The 20,155-nt window shown below is 43.2% G+C and overlaps 1 protein-coding gene across 1 annotated transcript in view; it reads right to left on the bottom strand.

The window, feature by feature from the left end:
- KIF26B (kinesin family member 26B) overlaps positions 1 to 20,155 on the bottom strand; it is a 434,135-nt gene that overhangs the window by 234,849 nt on the left and 179,131 nt on the right. The window contains exon 5 of the mRNA XM_084828261.1: positions 19,577 to 19,743. Within this exon, the coding sequence (XP_084684387.1) occupies positions 19,577 to 19,743 (167 nt within the window). The remainder of the gene's footprint in view (positions 1 to 19,576; positions 19,744 to 20,155) is intronic.

Genomic DNA, 20,155 nt, shown 5'->3' with positions numbered 1-20,155 from the left:
GACAAAACAGAGGGCTAATATGTTGGCTAGATAAATCTTAGCTACCTAAACAAATATTAATGAAGAAAGTACTAGCTAAGACTAAGACAGACATATCAAAGCAAATGACCTCTTCACCTCTTCATATTTCCATGGGAATCTAATGACCAGCTCCAATACCTAAGCAAAAGGCTGGGAGCCTATTTTGCTGTTATCATACAAGCAACTCTTGGAAGTCAGCTCACCAAGACAAGAGTGCCAGCTAACGATTAGCAACCAAGACAGGGTACTATGATTTAAGGACCAGCTCTTAAGGGTTGGAATGTCTGCTAACAAAGATTATTGTTCCATTTAATCACCAAAGTTGCAGTACCCACAGAATTCAGCAGAATTTACTTCCAAGTAGACAGGTTTAGCAGCAGACCTAAAGACTATTTCAGAAATTAAAATGGCCGTGTTACACTTAGAAGCTTTCTACTTCTTCCAGCCATGTGATAATGTAGTAACTTCCCCTTTTCTAATAGGTCCAAGAAGCAAAATTCAGTTGATGATCTAATGCAGGGGTGGGAAACTTGTAGCCCTCCAAATGTTTTGGCCTACAACTCCCATCGGCACTAGTCACCATAGCCAACAGTGAGGACTGATGGGAGTTGTCGGCCAAAACGTTTGGACGGCCACAAGTTGCCCACCCCTGATCTAATGCTTCTCTACATAATTTTGCTTCTCTAGTAACATTTAAGGTTACATGAATAAGGAGCTCACTCTGATTTAACTAAACTATTTATTTCAGATTTTATTTTTTAATTATTATTATTACATTTATATCCCATCTTTCTTCCATCATGGAACTCAAGGTGGTTACATGGGATTCCCCTTGAAGCACCCACCAGACCCAAACCTGCTTAGCTTCAGCAAGGTGGCTGCCTCATGTGCCTTTAGACCATGCTCTGGGAAAGTCATATTTTACAAAGTCCACCATATATCACATCCACATACTAGTTGCTGAACTATCCTGCATGTTCTTAAGACATCATTATTAATATTGAGCATGACTGATACTCCTTTTTAGCAGGTTCCTCAGTATCAAATGGCCTCAGTGCCCAATATAGTGGCAGCTTGATGAATACTGATGTATTCACAAAGTTTAGCAATCATCAGGATGTTGTGCTGTAATCCAGTGATGACAGAAAGAAATACGACGCATCAGATGTAATGGACATTTTCCCAGAACCTGATCAGATTCTCCATGACAGCCATAACAAGATCAGGTAAACTAAGCTTCAAGCTCAGGTCACATACTTTCATGCAAATAGCCCTATGTTCAATCCTTGGAAGCACCAACTAAAAATGCAGTCATGTACGTGTCTTCTCAGAAGTACATAGCATTGAGTTCAATGGGGCAATAAGCTGGGAGAAGATGGCAGCCTAGAATGCTCTCAGGTTGTAATGCTGGAATTATAAAATTACTGCCTGATCTCAGATTGTAAGATCACTGCCTGAGAACCTAGGGGGCTGCTGTCGTTCAGAGTACTCAGTTCAATGGTTCGCAATAGTATAAGGCGGCTTCATAGGCTGTATACAAGATACAACATGGAAATGCACTGAATCTTCCTGTTGGCTACTTTGGTGTTTTTCACTTATTAAATGGTAGGTCCATCAGACAGTTATCCTGACCATCTTATGTAAGCCTTCAATAAATAGTAGGCCCCAAACAGTAGTCATCTAGTGCTAAAAACTGAGTGGGGCATAAGCTGGAGAGGATTCAATTTTTTGTTTTAATATTTGTACTGTATGTTTTTAATGTATTGTACTCTTCCCAGAGAACTTCTGGGCAGTTTAAAAGTACAGTCAGTAAATAAATAAATCACATGTTTATTGCAGTGATTTAGGAAAGAGAAAAACAGTCTGATTTACATGTTAAGGTTAGATATTAATTATGTAATTCCTTATATCAAAGGAAGAGAGGAGATACCATGCAGGCATTTGTCACTTTATTTGACTATGAAGATGAAAGATACTGACCTGGAATGGGCTAATGGAATGGAGTTGTTGTGCAAAAGCTATAGCCTAGTTGTTGGATGAAGGAAGACCCATATGAGTACCATGAAGTTGATTTATATAGAGTCAGACCATTATCTAACCTATGATCACCTTCTGTAATTGGGACCAGCTCTCCAGGTTACCAGGCAGCAGTACTTCCCAGCTCTCCCACTTGAGATCCTTGGAGAGATTGAACCCAAGAGCGTGTGCATGCCAAGCCTGTTCTCTACGAGTGATGTAAAGGTCTTCCCCAGTGGCTTTTAAAAAATGTGAGAGAAGCACTGCTGATGGGAGACTGTGAACAGAGTCCTGAGCAGGAAAGAGGAAATGGCTACTGCACTGGTCCACTCAACTCACATTGCGTCACAAAAAGGAGCTGGACACCAGTGTTGGAGTTCAACTCTGTCACAACTTCTAGTAGTTATTTACAGTCAACACATGATCCATTAGTCACAGTTAAGATGGGAGGGAGGAGAGGCCCTTCCTCTCTGCTTGACTTCCCTGGGGACCGGACTGGCTATCCGCGCCACAAAATGTGCCCCTGGGTGCCATGCTCAGGTTTGAGCCTATCTGACCATACAATGAAGCCAAATGCCTAGCCACACAGTTAGGTCTTCTCTGGCAGCTGCCCAGATCAGCTGTTTGGTCCATACCCTGCCATACCACATGGCTGGTGAGTACAAGTATTTCCTCAGCTTTGGAAAGGTTCCCCCTGTCCCTGTGCAAAGTGTGTTAGGACAGGTGCCAAACTGCACCAGTTATGGGGTTGTACTCCCCCCCCCCACCCACCACACCACCACCCCTTCCACTTGGCTATTCAGTGCAATGAGAAGAAATTCCAATATCCTCTAGAAGAGCTTTGGTCACTGAAAAAGTACAATAAAGTAGCAGGCTTTCTGATTTTACCCATAGTATTTGAATGTCTGCTTCTGGATGAGACATACAATGGCAGTATAGCGCTACAAGATCTTTACATATTTATAAGCGTTACAGGAACTACAAAGAGAGTAAGGAATAGATCTAGATTCTGCTGTAAATTAAGACAGGAATTGTTTCCATGAACATCTGGGATGAATGTAAGCAACCTCCTCACTGGTTAAACAAAGAGCTGGCACAAGAAGAATGGAAGAGATCTGTTTTCATTTAGAACATTGTTCCTGCCTTGGAGTCGAGGTATTAAATAATATGTTTTTGTTGCGGGGTGGGGGGGAGCTTTAAAAAAATTGCTCACAGGTTGAATTTTAGAGGTACATCAGTCAAAGAGATGAATCCATTCCAGAATATCTACTTCCTCTTAAACTACTGGCAAAACCCCTTTAGAAGCAATCTGGCTGTGAAAACTTTAAATTTCCATCTCAAGGTACAATACTTGGGTAAGTTCATGTCTAGCATCATGGCAGAATTACTTTGTTTCCCATCACCAACTATAAAAGAAGTAAAACATAATTGTGCTCTGATTTATACAAGATACAAAACAGCGATGAACAAAATGACTTCCGTGAAAAAGCTGCCACTCAGAATGTAATCTCTCCTACTTCAGTGCTACCAAGAGTTCAGGCTGGGGCTTTTCTACCATTCCTCTCAAAGGATCAGCACATGGATCTGATCTTAATTAACCCATGATTTTGGGGATGTGTGCCACACGTGAGCCTCATCCAATTTGCCGCAACAACCTACGAACGCCCATTTGTAGGTTGTTAGCATGACTTTCAAACCTGTTATTTGTGGGTTAAACAACCCAAAGTGAACCCATGGTTTGTTCTTAGGTTAACTTTGGTTTGTTTAACCTACGAATAACCCAAAGTGTCTGGGTTCGGATGCCATGCTAACAACCTATGAATGGGATGTTTGTAGACTGTTGCTGCCACCAAATGCCACCATTACATGCAAATAGCTCCAATATTTCCAAAAATTATGAGGATTAAAAGGAAACACATTTAAGCATGATGAATAACAATAGTTATTCATTAAGCACTTATAACCCCTAGCCCACCAGAGGAAAAGGGAAAATAAAAAATGAAGAAAATAAGGAAGGGTGCTGATAGTAAAATCAAAGTACCCTAAGGGTGCAATCCTATGGATGCTTAGACAAAAAAAAGTCCTACAGTTCTGAATCAGTGCCTGGACACGGTAATGGATTAGATGAGGGCCAATAAACTGAAATTCAATCCAGACAAGATGGAGGTACTGTTAGTGGGTGGTTCATCTGCCCGGCTAGGTGATATTCAACCTGTCCTGGAGGGGGTTGCATGACCCCTAAAGGACCAGGTTCGTAATTTGGGGGTGCACTTGGACCCAGAACTGTCACTTGAGGCACAGGTGAACTCAGTGGCACGGAGCATTTTTTATCAGCTTAGGCTGGTACACCAACTATGCCCTTATCTGGACAGAGATAGCCTAGCTACACTTATCCATGCTCTGATCACTTCTTGTCTGGATTACTGCAATGCGTTATATGTGGGGCTGCCTTTGAAAATGGTCCAGAAACTTCAGCTGGTCCAAAATAGGGCAGCAAGTTTGTTAACAGGGACTGGCCAACAAGCTCATATTATACCAGTACTTTTCCAGCTGCACTGGTTGCCAGTCCATTTCTGGGCCCGATTCAAAGTGCTGGTATTAACATTCGAAGCCCTAAACAGCTTGGGGCCAGGTTATCTGAAGGATTGTCTCCTCCCATATGTGCCTGCCCAAACCTTAAGATCATCTTCAGTGGCCCTCCTCCGTGAGCCCCTGCCAAAGGAAGTGAGGCACGTGGCTACTAGGAGGAGGGCCTTTTCTGCTGTGGCACCCGGGCTGTGGAATGAGCTCCCTAGTGAGGTTCACCTGGCAGCTACATTGTATTCCTTCCGGTGCCAGGTGACTTTTTATTTTCCCAGGCATTTTAGCATTTTAGCTTTCTGGACTTTTAGCTTTGCTGTTTTAAATCTGCATTTTAAATCTTTGCATTGCTGCTAGGTTTTATTCTGGTTTTATTGTTATATTGTGGTTTTAATGTTTTAATGTTTTTATATTTTATATTGTTTTACTGTGTGCTTGTTGGTTTTAATTTTTCTGAACCACCCAGAGAGCTTTGGCTATTGGGCAGTATAGAAATGAAATGAATGAATGAATGAATAAATAAATAAATAAATAAAATGCAACACCTTGCATTCCCCAGCCAGCATGACTGGCTGGAACATACTGGAAGTTGTAGGATTTTTCCGTGTCTAAACCTGCATAAGAATTCATCCAAAGGCTGCAGTCCTATAATACTTACCTGGCAGTAGATCCCATTGAAGTCAGTGGGATGTACTTCCAAGTAGACTTGCATAGGATTGCACTGTAATAGAAGCAAATATGTTTTAAGATTTTTCTTTAAGGCCAGAAAAGACTGACTAGATCTGATCTCAATAGGCAAAGTACTGCAAACAAAAGAGGCAAACACACCAAAGTTGTAGAAATCTGCTATTTAGAAATAAAAAAAGAATTGGCGGAAAGAAGAGATAGCAGAGGAGAATAAATGAAATTGAAGCAGAAAGATACAAGCACTCCATGGACTTGATGGTATAAAATCAATAACAAACATAATATAGAAGAGATAAGGTAACCAACTAAAAGAAAGCAGTAAATTATCAAATGTATGGACCAAAGAATAAGATGACCAGTATGAAAGACAGAAATCAAATGCCTAAAATATGATAAGAGCAAAGTAAAACAAGTGAAGAAATAGAATAATCCAACTGAGATAAAATCAAAATACAAACCAAAGAACAAACAGTGCACTGTCAACAAAAAACAAACAAGGAAAAATTAAGAAGCTGAAATGTAATTAGCAATTGAAGAAATTATAGATGAAGCAGAAAAGGAAGAATCCCAAATGCCTAGCAAAAGAAGAGGAAGGATGAGGAAGTCCAGCGACAATGAAAGTGGGGATATTGACAAGGTAGAAGTGGACAGAGGAGAAAGAAGAAGAAACTCTGTTTTAGTTAAATTATGCTTGAGAAAAAGAGTAGATTAACTTACAAATTATGTGCAATAACAGCAAAAACCCATGCTGGAACACCCATTCCTCAAGATGTTTGGGAGCCTTTCCAGATGAACTTTATTTGTACGTAAATCACTAATCCCACAGTTTAACTTTTATGTGAAAGAGCAACTATTCCAAACCTCTCTGAAAATCTGATACGTTTTGCTCTAGCCATCTCTCACACAAGCGGTCTTAGACTGCTTAATCCTATTGACTCAGGTGGGGTCATCTTATCAGTTAGCTCTCTTCACATAGGTGAACAAAGCAAATCTTACTGAAGGCCTTTGCACAAACCCACATTCCCATCATTTATGTTGACTGAGCTTTCTCAGTTCTGATTTCACCCATTCTCAAACAAACCCACACATATGTGTGAAGCCGCTTATGTAAAGTGGCAATTTGGGGCTTTCCTTGCAAGCAGTTCGGTTGCTTTAGGGATGACCATGTGCTTTGGAGATTCTGCAGTAACCTAAATGCACCCACTTTATCTTCTGCTAGTTGAAAAGGTCTCTGAAGAATATATGCGCATCACAATTTTGTACTCCACTGAAGGGTGCTTTTAGACAAAATAAAGTCTAAGGTTACAATCCTATGCATGTTTAGACAGAAAGAAGTCCTACAACTCCCAGCATTTCCCAGTCAACTATGCTAGCTGAGGAATGCTGGGAGTTGTAGGATTTTTTTTTCTGTCTAAACATGCATAAGATTGCACACTAACTACTCTCTGTGCCCTGGCCATAGCAATCTCCAGACTACATTGTTTATTTATTCCATTTATATCCCACCCTCTTAGGAGCTCAGGATATAATAAATAAGGTTAGTTCATTTTATTCTCACAACTCTGTGGTAAAGGTTAAGTGAGAGTTAGTGACTTGGCACAACCGCTCAGTGATTTCATGACTGTGTAGGGACTTGAACCCAGGCTCGGCTTTTCTTTTCCCCTTGTTTTTACATCATATAGGCCTATACAGATGTTTTTCCCATGTGTGGAAGGCAGGATCATGATCATAGTACTGGCCCTGCTCCATCCACACACCATAGTACATCTGTAACCATGGACGTGTCCTATCAGCTGCCCCCTAACTCTATTTAAAAAGAAGAAGAAGAAGAAGAAGAAGAAGAAGAAGATGAAGAAGAAGAAGAAGAAGAAGAAGAAAGATTGCTTTGGCAAGCAGCATCAGCCATGATAGGCCCAGCATGGTAGGCCCAGCATCAGCCATGGTAGGCCCAGCATGGTAGGTCAGCTATGCCCATGCTGGCCCAGGTGCTGATATGGGGCCTGTTTGCCACTGTGCATCACCTGCCATTCTCTAGGTGGTAATTTGGGGTGGGCTGGGGGGCTGGCTGGCTTCAGGGTCCTGGATCTCAGCCCGGAGGTCTAGCCCTAGCTGCACTACTGTTGAGATGTGAACCAAACAAATTTCTCACCCATCCCAAGTCAACAGATACAAAGACTGCAAACCCAGCTGTGTATCCAAGAACATGGCCATTTTACTTTTTTTTTTCCTAGCATACTGTAGTCCCTTGAGCCAAGCTGAAAGCCACTAGACGCATGTTAACTTTTCATGAAGTTACACTGAGGTTCCTTCATAGTTTCAAGTGGCCATCAGTTTTTACCCAGTAATTGCAGGGAGAGAAAGTTGGCTGAATGAATTGCTGTCTTAAGAAAACACTAGTTCTTTTAGAAACTTAACCGAGCTCAGCAGACATGGTAAATCTTGGCTAGATTTTAAAAAGACACTACAGCTGTTCTTCAACAACTGTCTTATTCAGTAATTGTCATAATGCGAAGACAGTTATCAAATCAAAGGATAGTTTAGATTTCACAGGTGCATGAAAACAGCAGATCGGGTGTTTTTAACTGGATCCATGAGTGCCTGGAGCTACAAGTATCTGATGGCAAACAAAACACAGAACTGTCCTTGTATTTATCAAGGCAGATATACAATGGCATCAATACTTTTTCTCCAGTGTAAGAACTATCTATGAATCCTCCTAACCTTTAAGCATGCAAACAGTAATGTGGCCTGGTGTAGTCTATACAGTTACCTAAGCCATGACTATATAAAGGGTCAGAAGATTAATGCCCTTAATTTTCATTTTTACTGCCCTGAGAGTAAAAGCTAAAATTTAACATTTAGGCTCCATAATTATCAAGTGATGTTGTTGTTGTTCAGTCGTTAAGTGGTGTCCAACTCTTCGTGACCCCATGGACCATAACACGCTAGGTCTTCCTGTCCTCTGCTCTCTCCCGGAGTGTGCTCAAGTCCATATTAATTGCATCGGTGATGCTATGCCGTCCCCTTCTCCTTTTGCCTTCAGTCTTTCCCAGCATCTTTTCCATGGAGTTTTCTCTTCGTATTAGGTGGCCACAATATTTGAGCTTCAGCTTCAGTATCTGTCCTTCAATGAGCACTCAGGGTTGATTTCCTTTAGGATGGACTGATTTGACCTCCTTGCAGTCCAGGGGACTCGTAAGAGTCTTCTCCAGCACCACAGTTCGAAAGCATCAATTCTTCGGCGCTCAGCCTTCCTTATAGTCCAGCTCTCACAGCCATACATTACTACTGGGAAAACCATAGCTTTGATTATACGAATCTTTGTCGGCAAGGTGATGTCTCTGCTTCTTACTATGCTGTCTAGGTTTGCCATAGCTTTCCTCCCAAGGAGCAAGCGTCTTTTAATTTCATGGCTACAGTCACCGTCTTGGAGCCCAAGAAAGTAAAAACTGTCACTGCTTCCATTTCTTCCCCTTCTATATGCCAAGAAGTGATGGGGCCAGATGCCATGATCTTAGTTTTTTTAATGTTGAGTTTCAAACCAGCGTTTGCACTCTCCACTTTCACCCTCAACAAGAGGCTCTTTAGATCCTCTAGGCTTTCTGCCATTAGGATGGTATCGTCTGCGTATCTGAGGTTGTTGATAATTCTCCCAGCAATCTTAATTCTGACCTGTGATTCATCCAACCCGGCATTTCTCATGATGTACTCTGCATATGAATTAAATAAGCAGGGCAATAATATACAGCCTTGTCGTACTCCTTTCCCAATTTTGAACCAATCGGTTGTTCCATGTCTGGTTCTTACTGTTGCTTCTTGACCCTCGTGCAGGTTTCTCAGGAGACAGGTAAGGTGGTCTGGTGCTCCCATCTCTTTAAGAATTTGCCACACTTTGTTGTGATCCACACAATCAAAGGCTCTATTGTAGTCAATGAAGCAGAAATAGACATTTTTCTGGAATTCTCTTGCTTTCTCCTAGGGATGGACAGAACACTTACCTTCTGTTCCGTTCCGTTTCCGCGGTTGGGGGGAGGCGCTCCGTCCCTCCCCCCAGAATCCTTGACGGGGAGGGAGGTGATCCGGTCCTCCCCCTCCGGAATCCTGCCCAGCCGGCTCTGCTCCGCAGCCAAGCTGCAGAGCTGCCGGCCGGCTCCGGCCGCCCGCAGCCAAGCATTCCGCCCCTGGGCAGCCCTGCAGGGATGCAAATGGCGGCTGTTGTAGCCGCCGCCATTTGCGTCCCTGTACTTAGCCATGATAGGCTACGTAAATATTTACGTAGCCTATCACGGCAGGGGGAAAAAACCCCAGCGTATGCAAATGGCGGTAGCCGCCGCCATTTGCGTATGCTGGGTTTTTCCCCCCCTGCTATGATAGGCTACGTAAATACTTACATAGCCTATCACGTCCTCCGCAGGGATGCAAATGGCGTCCCTGCTTTAGCCGTGATAGGCTACGAAAGTATTTACGTAGCCTATCACAGCTCTGAAGAGGAGGAAGCGAATGGCGGCCACAGGACGGCCGCCATTCGCAAAGCAGCACGGACAGGAGCAGGTAAGTGCTCCGTTTCGTGCGCCTTTTGTGGGTTGGGGTCAGCGGGGACTTCGTCCCGCACGCCCTTAGTGGATTGGGGGGGCGGGGGCTTCATTCCGCGATGGATTTCAGGGGGGCGAATGCACTGGCATTCGGCCTCACCGAGATCCGTCGCGGAATTCTCTGACATCCCTACTTTCTCCATGATCCAGCGAATGTTGGCGATTTGATCTCTAGTTCCTCTGCCTCTTCGAAACCCAGTTTGTACTTCCGGTAGTTCTTGGTTCACATGCTGCTGAAGCCTAGCTTGTAGGATTTTGAGCATCACCTTGCTGGCATGTGAAATGAGAGAAATTGTGCGGTAGTTTGAACACTCTTTGGCGTTGCCCTTCTTTGGAATTGGAATATAAACTGACCTTTTCCAGTCTTGTGGCCACTGCTGAGTGTTCCAAATTTGTTGGCATATTGAGTGCAGCACTTTAACAGCATCATCTTTTAGGATTTTAAATAGCTCAGCTGGAATACTGTCATCTCTGCTAGCTTTGTTGCTAGTAATGCTTCCTAAGGCCCACTAAGGTCACCTGAATTAAATTCGCCCATGCTTGTCCATTTTAGTTTGCTGATTCCCAAGATGTCGATGTTCAATCTTGCCATCTCATGTTTGAACACCTCCAGCTTACCTTGTAAGCTGATCCCTTCATGGATCACTGCCTTGTTGTGGAGAAGGGGCTTGCGTAACTCAGTGAAGCCATAAGCTATGCTGTGCAGGGCCACCCAAGACAGACAGGTCATGGCAGAGTTCTGACAAACCGTGGTCCACTGGAAAAGGAAATGGCAACCCACTCCAGTATTCTTGCCAAGAAAACCCCATGGAACGTATCACAAGGCTAAAAGCTATGACGCCGGAAGATGAGCCCCTCAGGTCGGAAGGTGTCCAATATACTACTGGGGAAGAGCAGAGGGTATTTCCAAGTCAATGAATCAAGGTAAGCTGGAGGTGGTCAAACATGAGATGGCAAGATTGAACATCGACATCTTGGGAATCAGCGAACTAAAATGGACAAGCATGGGCGAATTTAATTCAGGTGACCATCATATCTACTACTGTGGGCAAGAATCCCTTAGAAGAAATGGAGTAGCACTCATAGTCAACAAAAGGGTGGGGAAAGCAGTACTGGGGTACAATCTTAAAAACAATAGAATGATCTCAGTACAAATCCAAGGCAAATCATTCAGCATCACAGTAATTCAAGTCTATGCCCCAACCACTGAGGACGAAGAAGCTGAGGTTGATCGGTTCTATGAAGACCTACAACACCTTCTAGAAATAACACCAAAAAAAGATGTCCTCTTCATCATAGGGGATTGGAATGCTAAAGTAGGAAGTCAAGAAATCACCGGGATAACAGGCAAGCATGGCCTTGGTGTACAAAATGAAGCAGGACAAAGGCTAATAGAGTTTTGCCAAGAGAACACGCTGATCATAGCAAACACTCTTTTCCAACAGCACAACAGGCGACTCTACACATGGACATCACCAGATGGTCAGTATCGAAATCAGATTGATTATGTCCTTTGCAGCCAAAGATGGAGAAGCTCTATACAGTCAGTTAAAACAAAACCTGAAGCTGACTATGGCTCAGATCATGAGCTGCTTGTTGCAAAATTTCGGCTTAAATTGAAGAACGTAGGGAAAACCACTAAACCATTCAGGTATGACCTAAATCATATCCCATATGAATATACAGTGGAGGTGAAGAATAGATTTCAGGGATTAGACCTGATAGACAGAGTGCCTGAGGAACTATGGACAGAGGTCCGTAACATTGTTCAGGAGGCAGCAACGAAATCCATCCCAAAGAAAAAGAAATGCAAGAAAGCAAAGTGGCTGTCTGAGGAGACTTTACAAGTAGCTGAGGAAAGAAGGGAAGTGAAAAGCAAGGGAGAAAGGGGAAGATATATCCAACTGAATGTAGAGTTCCAGAGAATAGCAAGGAGAGACAAGAAGGCCTTCTTAAATGAACAATGCAAAGAAATCGAGGAAAACAATAGAATGGGAAAGACTGGAGATCTCTTCAAGAAAATTGGAGATCTCAAGGGAACGTTTTGTGCAAAGACGGGCATGATAAAGGACAAAGAAGGCAGGGACTTAACAAAAGCAGATGAGATTAAGAAGAGGTGGAAAGAATACACAGAAGAACTATACAGGAAAGATCTGAATGTCCCTGATAGCCATGATAGTGTGGTCACTGAACTTGAGCCGGACATCCTCGAGAGTGAAGTCAAGTGGGCCTTAGGGAGCATTACTAACAACGAAGCTAGCAGAGATGACAGTATTCCAGCTGAGCTATTTAAGTTTCTAAAGATGATGCTGTTAAAGTGCTGCACTCAATATGCCAACAAATTTGGAACACTCAACAGTGGCCGCAAGACTGGAAAAGGTCAGTTTACATTCCAATTCCAAAGAAGGGCAACGCCAAAGAGTGTTCAAACTACCGTACAATTGCGCTCATTTCACATGCCAGCAAGGTGATGCTTAAAGTCCTACAAGCTAGGCTTCAGCAGTATGCGAACCGAGAACTACCGGAAGTACAAGCTGGGTTTTGAAGAAGCAGAGGAACTAGAGATCAAATCGCCAACATTCGCTGGATCATGGAGAAAGCAAGAGAATTCCAGAAAAACGTCTATTTCTGCTTCATTGACTATGCTAAAGCCTTTGATTGTGTGGATCACAACAAACTGTGGCAAATTCTGAAAGAGATGGGAGTACCAAACCACCTTACCTGTCTCCTGAGAAACCTGTACGAGGGTCAAGAAGCAACAGTAGGAACCAGACATGGAACAACCGATTGGTTCAAAATTGGGAAAGGATTACGACAAAGCTGCATATTGTCGCCCTGCTTATTTAATTTATATGCAGAGTAAATCATGAGAAACGCCGGGTTGGATGAATCACTGGTCGGAATTAAGATTGCCGGGAGAATTATCAACAACTTCAGATACGCAGATGATACCACCCTAATGGCAGAAAGCGAAGAGGATCTAAAGAGCCTCTTGTTGAGGGTGAAAGAGGAGAGTGCAAATGCTGGTTTGAAAGTCAACATTAACAAAACGAAGATCATGGCATCTGGCCCCATCACTTCCTAGCATATGGAAGGGGAAGAAATGGAAGCAGTGACAGATTTTATTTTCTTGGGCTCCAAGATCACTGCAGATGGTGACTGTACAGCCATGAAATTAAAAGACACTTGCTCCTTGGGAGGAAAGCTATGGCAAACCTAGACAGCATAGTAAGAAGCAGAGAGATCACCTTGCCGAGAAAGGTCCGTCTAATCAAAGCTATGGTTTTCCCAGTAGTAACGTATGGCTGTTAGAGCTAGGGATGTATGAAAGTCACTTACCTTTCCGCGGATTATGTTGATGGTGGGGGGGAGGTGTTCCGTCCCTCCACCCGGAATCCTCGATGGGGGGGAGGCAATCCGTTCCTCCCCCCCGGAATCCTCCACGGCCAGCTGTGCTCTGCGGCAGCTCTGCAGAGCAGCTGTCCAGGCCCAGGCCAGAGCCGTCTGCAGCCGGATTTCTGGCTGCGGAGGGCTCTGGGTAAAAAACAAACAAAAAAACCCTGCGCACAGCCGCCGCCATTTGCGGTCCTTATTTTTGGCCGTCTTAGTCTACGTAGACTATGACAGCGAAAATAAAGGGAAACGCAAATAGCGTAGCGGGCGCTATTTGCGTCCCTTTTTGATTCACCGTTTTAGCCTACGTAAATATTTACGTAGCCTATCATGTCTTGTAAAAAAAACCAAGTGCAAATGGCGGCGGCGGCAGCCGGTCGGAAGACCAGCCGCCACTGCCACTGCTGGAGCCACCACCGCCCAGAACATCCGCCCCAGGTAAGTCTCATCCTGGGGGGGATCCGCGGGGTGGCGGGGGGGTGGCAGGCCTATCAGTCAATCCTAAAGGAAATCAACCCTGAATGCTCATTGGAAGGACAGATACTGAAGCTGAAGCTCAGCTATTTTGGCCACCTAATGCGAACAGAAAACTCTCTGGAAAAGACCCTGATGCTGGGAAAGACTGAAGGCAAAAGGAGAAGGGGACGGCAGAGGATGAGATGGCTAGATAGCATCACCGATGCAATGAATATGGACTTGAGCACACTCCGGGAGAGAGAGCAGGACAGGAAGGTCTGGAGTGCTATGGTCCATGAGGTCACGAAGAGTCGGACACGACTGAACGACTGAACAACAACAACAAACTTACCTTGATTCATTGATCTTACATTCCAGGTTCCTAAACAATATTGTTCTTTACAGCATCGGACTTTCTTTTCACCACCAGACACATCCACAGCTGAGTGTCCTTTTGGCTTTGGCCCAGCTGCTTTACTCTTTCTGGCACTACTTGGAAATTGCCTCTGCTCTTCCCCAGTAGTATATTGGACACCTTCCGACCTGAGGGGCTCATCTTCCGGCGTCATCTCTTTTAGCCTTGTGATATGTTCCATGAGGTTTTCTTGGCAAGAATACTGGAGTGGGTTGCCATTTCCTTCTCCAGTGGACCATATTTTGTCAGAACTCTCCGCCATGACCTGTCCATCTTGGGTGGTCCTGCACAGCATAGCTTATGGCTTCACTGAGTTACGCAAGCCCCTTCTCCACAACAAGTCAGTGATCCATGAAGGGGATCAAGTGATGTAGGAGTCTTCACTTTGCCATAATAGTCCTTCCTCTTCAGTGGATGTATTTGTACACAGATAGGTAAACAGGAAAAAATATTTCTAGCAATTTGAAAATGAAGTGCCAGCTCAAAAGGAATACTTGGAATTGCACATTTGTTAGTATCTAGGTTTGGCCTTGCCACTTTTACAGCTTCAGCGTCTCCCTCACCATTGGAAGCACCTACTGAGGCTGATCAGGCAAATCGACCTACAATCCATGTCTATAAATACTTATTACTGGTGAAATATGATATACCGGGTCTTAAGCAAGAATGGAGTAGGGAATTGGATTGTCCCATTTTGCCTAATCAGTGGATGGCACCTGTATCTGATGCCATCTACGGAACTCAGGTTGCATCTTATTCAGCAAAAACGTTGGTTTCGTGTCTCTTGGACGCTGCAAAATCTCTTTAATAAGGGTTTGTCTAAGTTGGCTAATTGTTGGAGGTGTAACACAGCTAGTGCTTCTTTTAACCTATGTTTTGGCAATGCCCAGTTGTTGCCCCTTTTGGGGAGGAGGTCATTATACAGATAAATTTTGTATTGGAACACTCCTCAACATTTACTGACGTACATGCTCTTTTAAATCATCTACCTGCTTCTGCACCTGGTCAGCACAAGTAAATTCTCCATGCCCTTCTGACAACGAAAAGACTGATATGACAACACTGGAAGGATAAACACTCACCTCCTATAATGCAATGGACTGAAGACCTTATAACACTTTCAACATTTGAATGGGTGGTGTATAAACTCCACCTGCGAATGGATACTTATTTGGATTTTTGGTCTGTTTTTGTAGAAGTTTATCTATAGTTCTTAGAAACCTGTATTTTCATAGTTAGATAGACAGCTATAGATAAACACATACATTTCATATGTATGCATTGAAACGGATATATTCAAATCTATGTAGCCACATTTTTTTCCTTTTCTTTCGTTGAAATTTCACAATAATAAATAAACAAACTTGAAAATGAGTTAGGCTGTACAACCCAGAATGTGACATTAGTTGGACTAGTGTCCCTAACCTAACCTGATATATGATAGTAGCCATATATTTTTGCTGTCCCATTTCTCATGCTTTGCTGCGTATGTCCTCGGAATAGAAGTCATTACAACTGAGAGCTGGCTCATGCCATTATTTCTCCCTTCTGTGAGTAGATCCAACCTATAATTGGGAGAAATGGAAATGTGATCTAGGCAGTTCATGGATACAATCATAACAATTTCTGTTATTGTGGCCACTGAAAATGTCATAATCACAGAAATTGCTTCCAACTGTATATGTATACCATTTGATTCTCACTTCCATCTCTCCATGAAATTACTGGCACGTGCATGGCTGAGGGTAGGCTGTTGCTTCTTCTCTATAGGAGAAAGTAACATGGCTCTGAAATGCAAGAGAAAGCCTCAGCTTTTAATAACAATAACAGTTTTTCTAACTGCATGAAACCACCTGAAACTTTTCAGCATTCCTTTTGAAAATGATGGTTACAGTCTTTGAGGAACTCTCCTGGACAAAGAACAGAGCAACGGTGGTCTTGTGTTTAATGTCCATACATTTCAGCATAATGGCTACAGGTGTAGGAAGAATCCACTTGAACGGTATCCTCAGTATAGTCAGCAGTATATGCGGAACAGAACAAGTTCCCAGTGGATTTGATCCACCCTCGGACAAAACAGACATTACTTTAAATGTGTGTCTAGCAGCTATGTTTTCTTTTTGTTTTTACTCTAGAGTAGGTACAGTGGGCCTGATCCAGATCTTAAATGCCCCCTTACTCCCCATGCTAGGGTCCAGATCAGGAGTGGGGGGCAGGTGTGTACTGTAGAGTAAAAATGAAAAAGAAGACATAGCTGCTAGACACACATTTAAAGTAATGTCTGTTTTGCCTTCTATTGTTCCCTTTGTAATCAAGAATGAACATGCCAAGTGGAGTGACTTGAGCAAAATTATGAAACACAGCCCCTCAGGCATCTCTCGAAAGTAGGCATAGCATATTTCAGTGCCCACATCTTGTCTGAGTAACATATTTGTTATTGGTTGAAAATGATCAGTTCTCACTGGTTGGCAAATTATTCATGGGAAATTAATGTTAGTCTGAATTCTGAGTATTGTTCTAGATAAGTTATTTAAAACGTGCATCATTTGGATCCTAAACAAACTACAGTTGCAAACACAACCAAAGCATTCTGCTGTAATGTCAGGCATTCAGGAAATCAATGGAACTACTCAGAGTAAGCAACATGAAAACAATAGCCTGGCAGTTCCTTCCACTGTTTTCTACTTAAGACAAAGGGGAAAAATTCAGTATAGTGTAGGTTCAGAACGCTCTTTCCATATCATCCCACCTCATGTCTAACGTGCAAAATGCCGAATCTAAGCTAAAAATCTGTAAACAATTTGAAATCATTTGTCACCAACGCACAATATTCCCACTTGCCATTATGGGTCAAAAGGCTTCTTTACACACTGATATACAGTAAATATCATAGCCAGATTTCCAACCAACATTTAAACTGGTATTTCACATCTGCAGCAATTGGTTACTTAAAATTACTGATTGTAGGTGAATCGCAAGTTATTAGGAGGGTTGATTCAATCTAGCCATACCTGTAGCCATCTCTAAAATGTGCCACACCAAAAGTAGCTTACAAATTAGGGGGCCTTAACTATTTCTATAACACTTTTTCCAAGACAAGGATGAATTCAGCAAACAGGCTTTCACTTTTAACAGAAGTCTCTAATTCAGGGTAATTCAGTTTCCTTCTTTGCTTCATTTTGGAAATATAATGCCCAATGCTGTAAACAAAATTTAAGACATCTACACATTCATTTTGGACTGAGGATTTATCTTTAGTTGGTAAACACAACCTTTTGCCTAGATACAGCAGTGATGCACAGATGTGTTATTCTGGCAACCAGAGGAAGGAAGGAAGGAATCAGGTGTCAGGTGGTTCCAGCGGCCCTGCGTGTTAGCATACTGACTCTGCCCCTAAACCAAGGGTAGGGAACCTTTTTCAGCCCATGGCTTGAATTCCAGTCTCGGAAAGGTTTCAGGGTCCACACTCCATATGTGGGCAGGGCCAAAGGCAAAGTGGGTGGGGCCAAATATTATTCTTGCTGATTTTAGGCCTACTCAGAAGTAAGTGTGACAAGCCTCTGCAAGTCTGCTCACAAGTAAGCAGAAGTGAATCACTCAGCAGCTTTGTATTCCAGGCCCAGGCCCCTCAGCCCATGAGGGAAAAGCTCTTATCTCCGATCAACTGATAAGACGTAAAAGCTGCTCCCTACTGAGCAATGAGAAAGGGAGCTTTTTTCAGTGCCCAGAAGTACAGATACAAGCAAAACACAAGGAAAATGGAGCAGGGAGGGGGAAGAGATAAAGAATAAAAAGGGCAGGGTTTTAAAAGGAGTCCACCTACAAAGCCTTTGCAGGCTGGTTTAGTGAGCAAGCAGAATTAGGCCCAACATTTGCACAGTAGAGATAACAAGATTCCTCTGCTCATCTCACAGGGGAAGCTACTCATATTTTTCAATTGCTTTGAACTTTGGATGGGTCCACTGCTCATGTGATATGTGGGTCACTGAAGGAGGACAGTGTGGAGAGCAGCCTGGAGATGCTAATTACCTAACAATTACTTGGGGTCTCTGCTATAGATTGCTTTTCATAATGATTGATCCAGGCTGGGATGAAAACATGGGCATCCACCATTTTCCTTAAACTTCGGTATGGCAAGGATGAATTGTGCCCACACTTAATGGAAGGAGACTGAGACCTGTCCCACATATGCAGCAGAATAAGGTTACAGAGTGGACTGTATCACTTCAGGCTGCAGTTGAGGGGTGCCATTTAAAACACACACACACAAAAAAACTCCCTTACATAAAATAACCTCACTGTAAACAACAACAAAAATCCTAAAAAAAAAAATCAAAGAGAACAATTCTAGCGCATTCCCCCACTGTGGAATTCTACGAAAAAGGAAGGTTTTGTGCTTGCTTTACACAGACAGGGAAACATTAAAAAATATGATTGAACTGTACTACCTCAGGCTACAGAACAATCTACCATCTCAGGGCCTACCGCAGCTTTCCCAGCTCCTCCTGCTGCATGTGTAGACCAGGCCTCCATTTTATGAGCCAGGGAACTACGTCTCAAAATTGAAATAAGAGCAGCTTGCATAGGTTTTCAGAGTTGTGACAATGATTAGGTAAGCTGTGTTCTAGTTAGCAAAAAAATAATATATACCAAAAGTATGCCATTACTATCTTCTAAGAATCACATTCGTACAGGACACCGTGGTATTTCAGGGCCTAGGAAAACTTATTGGCAAATTAAGGCTTTATCTTCTGTTGCCTTTTAAAATGAATTGTTGCTATAGTACATGCACACAAAAAAGAAACCTCATGTTGCACCAGTTCCAACTAATTATTCCATGTCAAATCTCAGCATGTAGCATGAGAATGCTGGGAGTTGTAGGACTTATTTAAAATGTCTAAACGTGCATAGGATTGCACCCTTAGGACGCAATCTTATGGGATGCACCCTGGATTCTCATAAGCCTCTGAACATGGAGGCTTACGAACATCCTGTGCAGAGCGAGAAGCACTCTGCATTTTAGCTAGATGGGTGTTTTCGCTTGTATAGCAGAGGCTTCGGAGAAGGGGAGGGAAGTTGACTGGGGCAGCCATAGGATTTGTCATATGGCTGCCATCCTGGTCTCCTCTCCCCGCCTCTGGGAATGCCCCCTTTCAGCCCCTACGAGCCTGTTTGTGAGTTCGTGGAGCAGCCAGCACAGTTCGTTCCACGCTGGCGGGAAGGAGGCGAGGAGCATGATTTCCTGGCTCCGAGCTCGGAGCCCTGTCTCTGAGCTCAGAGTCAGGAACCCAAAATATCCTATGTCCCCCCTGACACTGTCTAGAGGACACAGGATTGCTCCCTCCATGTACTTTAGATCTGTTGGTCTACACTCCCTGCCAAGCCAGAGGTGCAGAGAACAAACGTTCAGTCTTACCTGGCAAAAAAGGAAGCTGCCACTGAGGTACTTGTCGATGTTTCACTGGCAACACAGGTGCTTTGGGAACCAGGAAGGCTGTACAAAGAGGGTTTATCTGCATTGTAGCGGTTCAGCATGGCTTCAGTCAGTCCTTCTCGGCCAGTCTCAGTCATCAACTGGGAAATCTAAAGACAAAAAAAGAAAGAAGATATAACTAGATCACTGGGTGCCATGTCATCCCAGCACAATGTGTTTTGGGGTGGCGGAGAAAGAAGTATCTAATTCAGCATGCTTCTATGACCTTTTAAATGCATTTACTGCCTCTACAATCCTATTTTGGAGCACTTTGGCTAGGACTTCACCTCATTTTCATTAAAAGTAATGAGCTAAAATAACCCCCTGACATTGTAAGTTTCCATTATGGCTTTGGTGTTCCTTCTGTTTGGAAGAGAAAGTGTAAAGCATTATCCTTGCTCCATTTGAGCACAGTGGGGAACTTGGACACATTAGTCAAAGCCTATTTATTAAAGGAAATCTCCACAAACATTTGTGAGCGCTGCAATGTAGTCATACTTAATGCAGGTCAAAATGTGGGCT

The sequence above is a fragment of the Heloderma suspectum genome, chromosome 1 (genome assembly GCF_057233095.1).
Source record: "Heloderma suspectum isolate Gila_16-S chromosome 1, 16-S_ref, whole genome shotgun sequence".
Taxonomy (NCBI): Eukaryota; Metazoa; Chordata; class Lepidosauria; order Squamata; family Helodermatidae; genus Heloderma; species Heloderma suspectum.
This window is presented reverse-complemented; position numbering and strand designations above follow the sequence as displayed.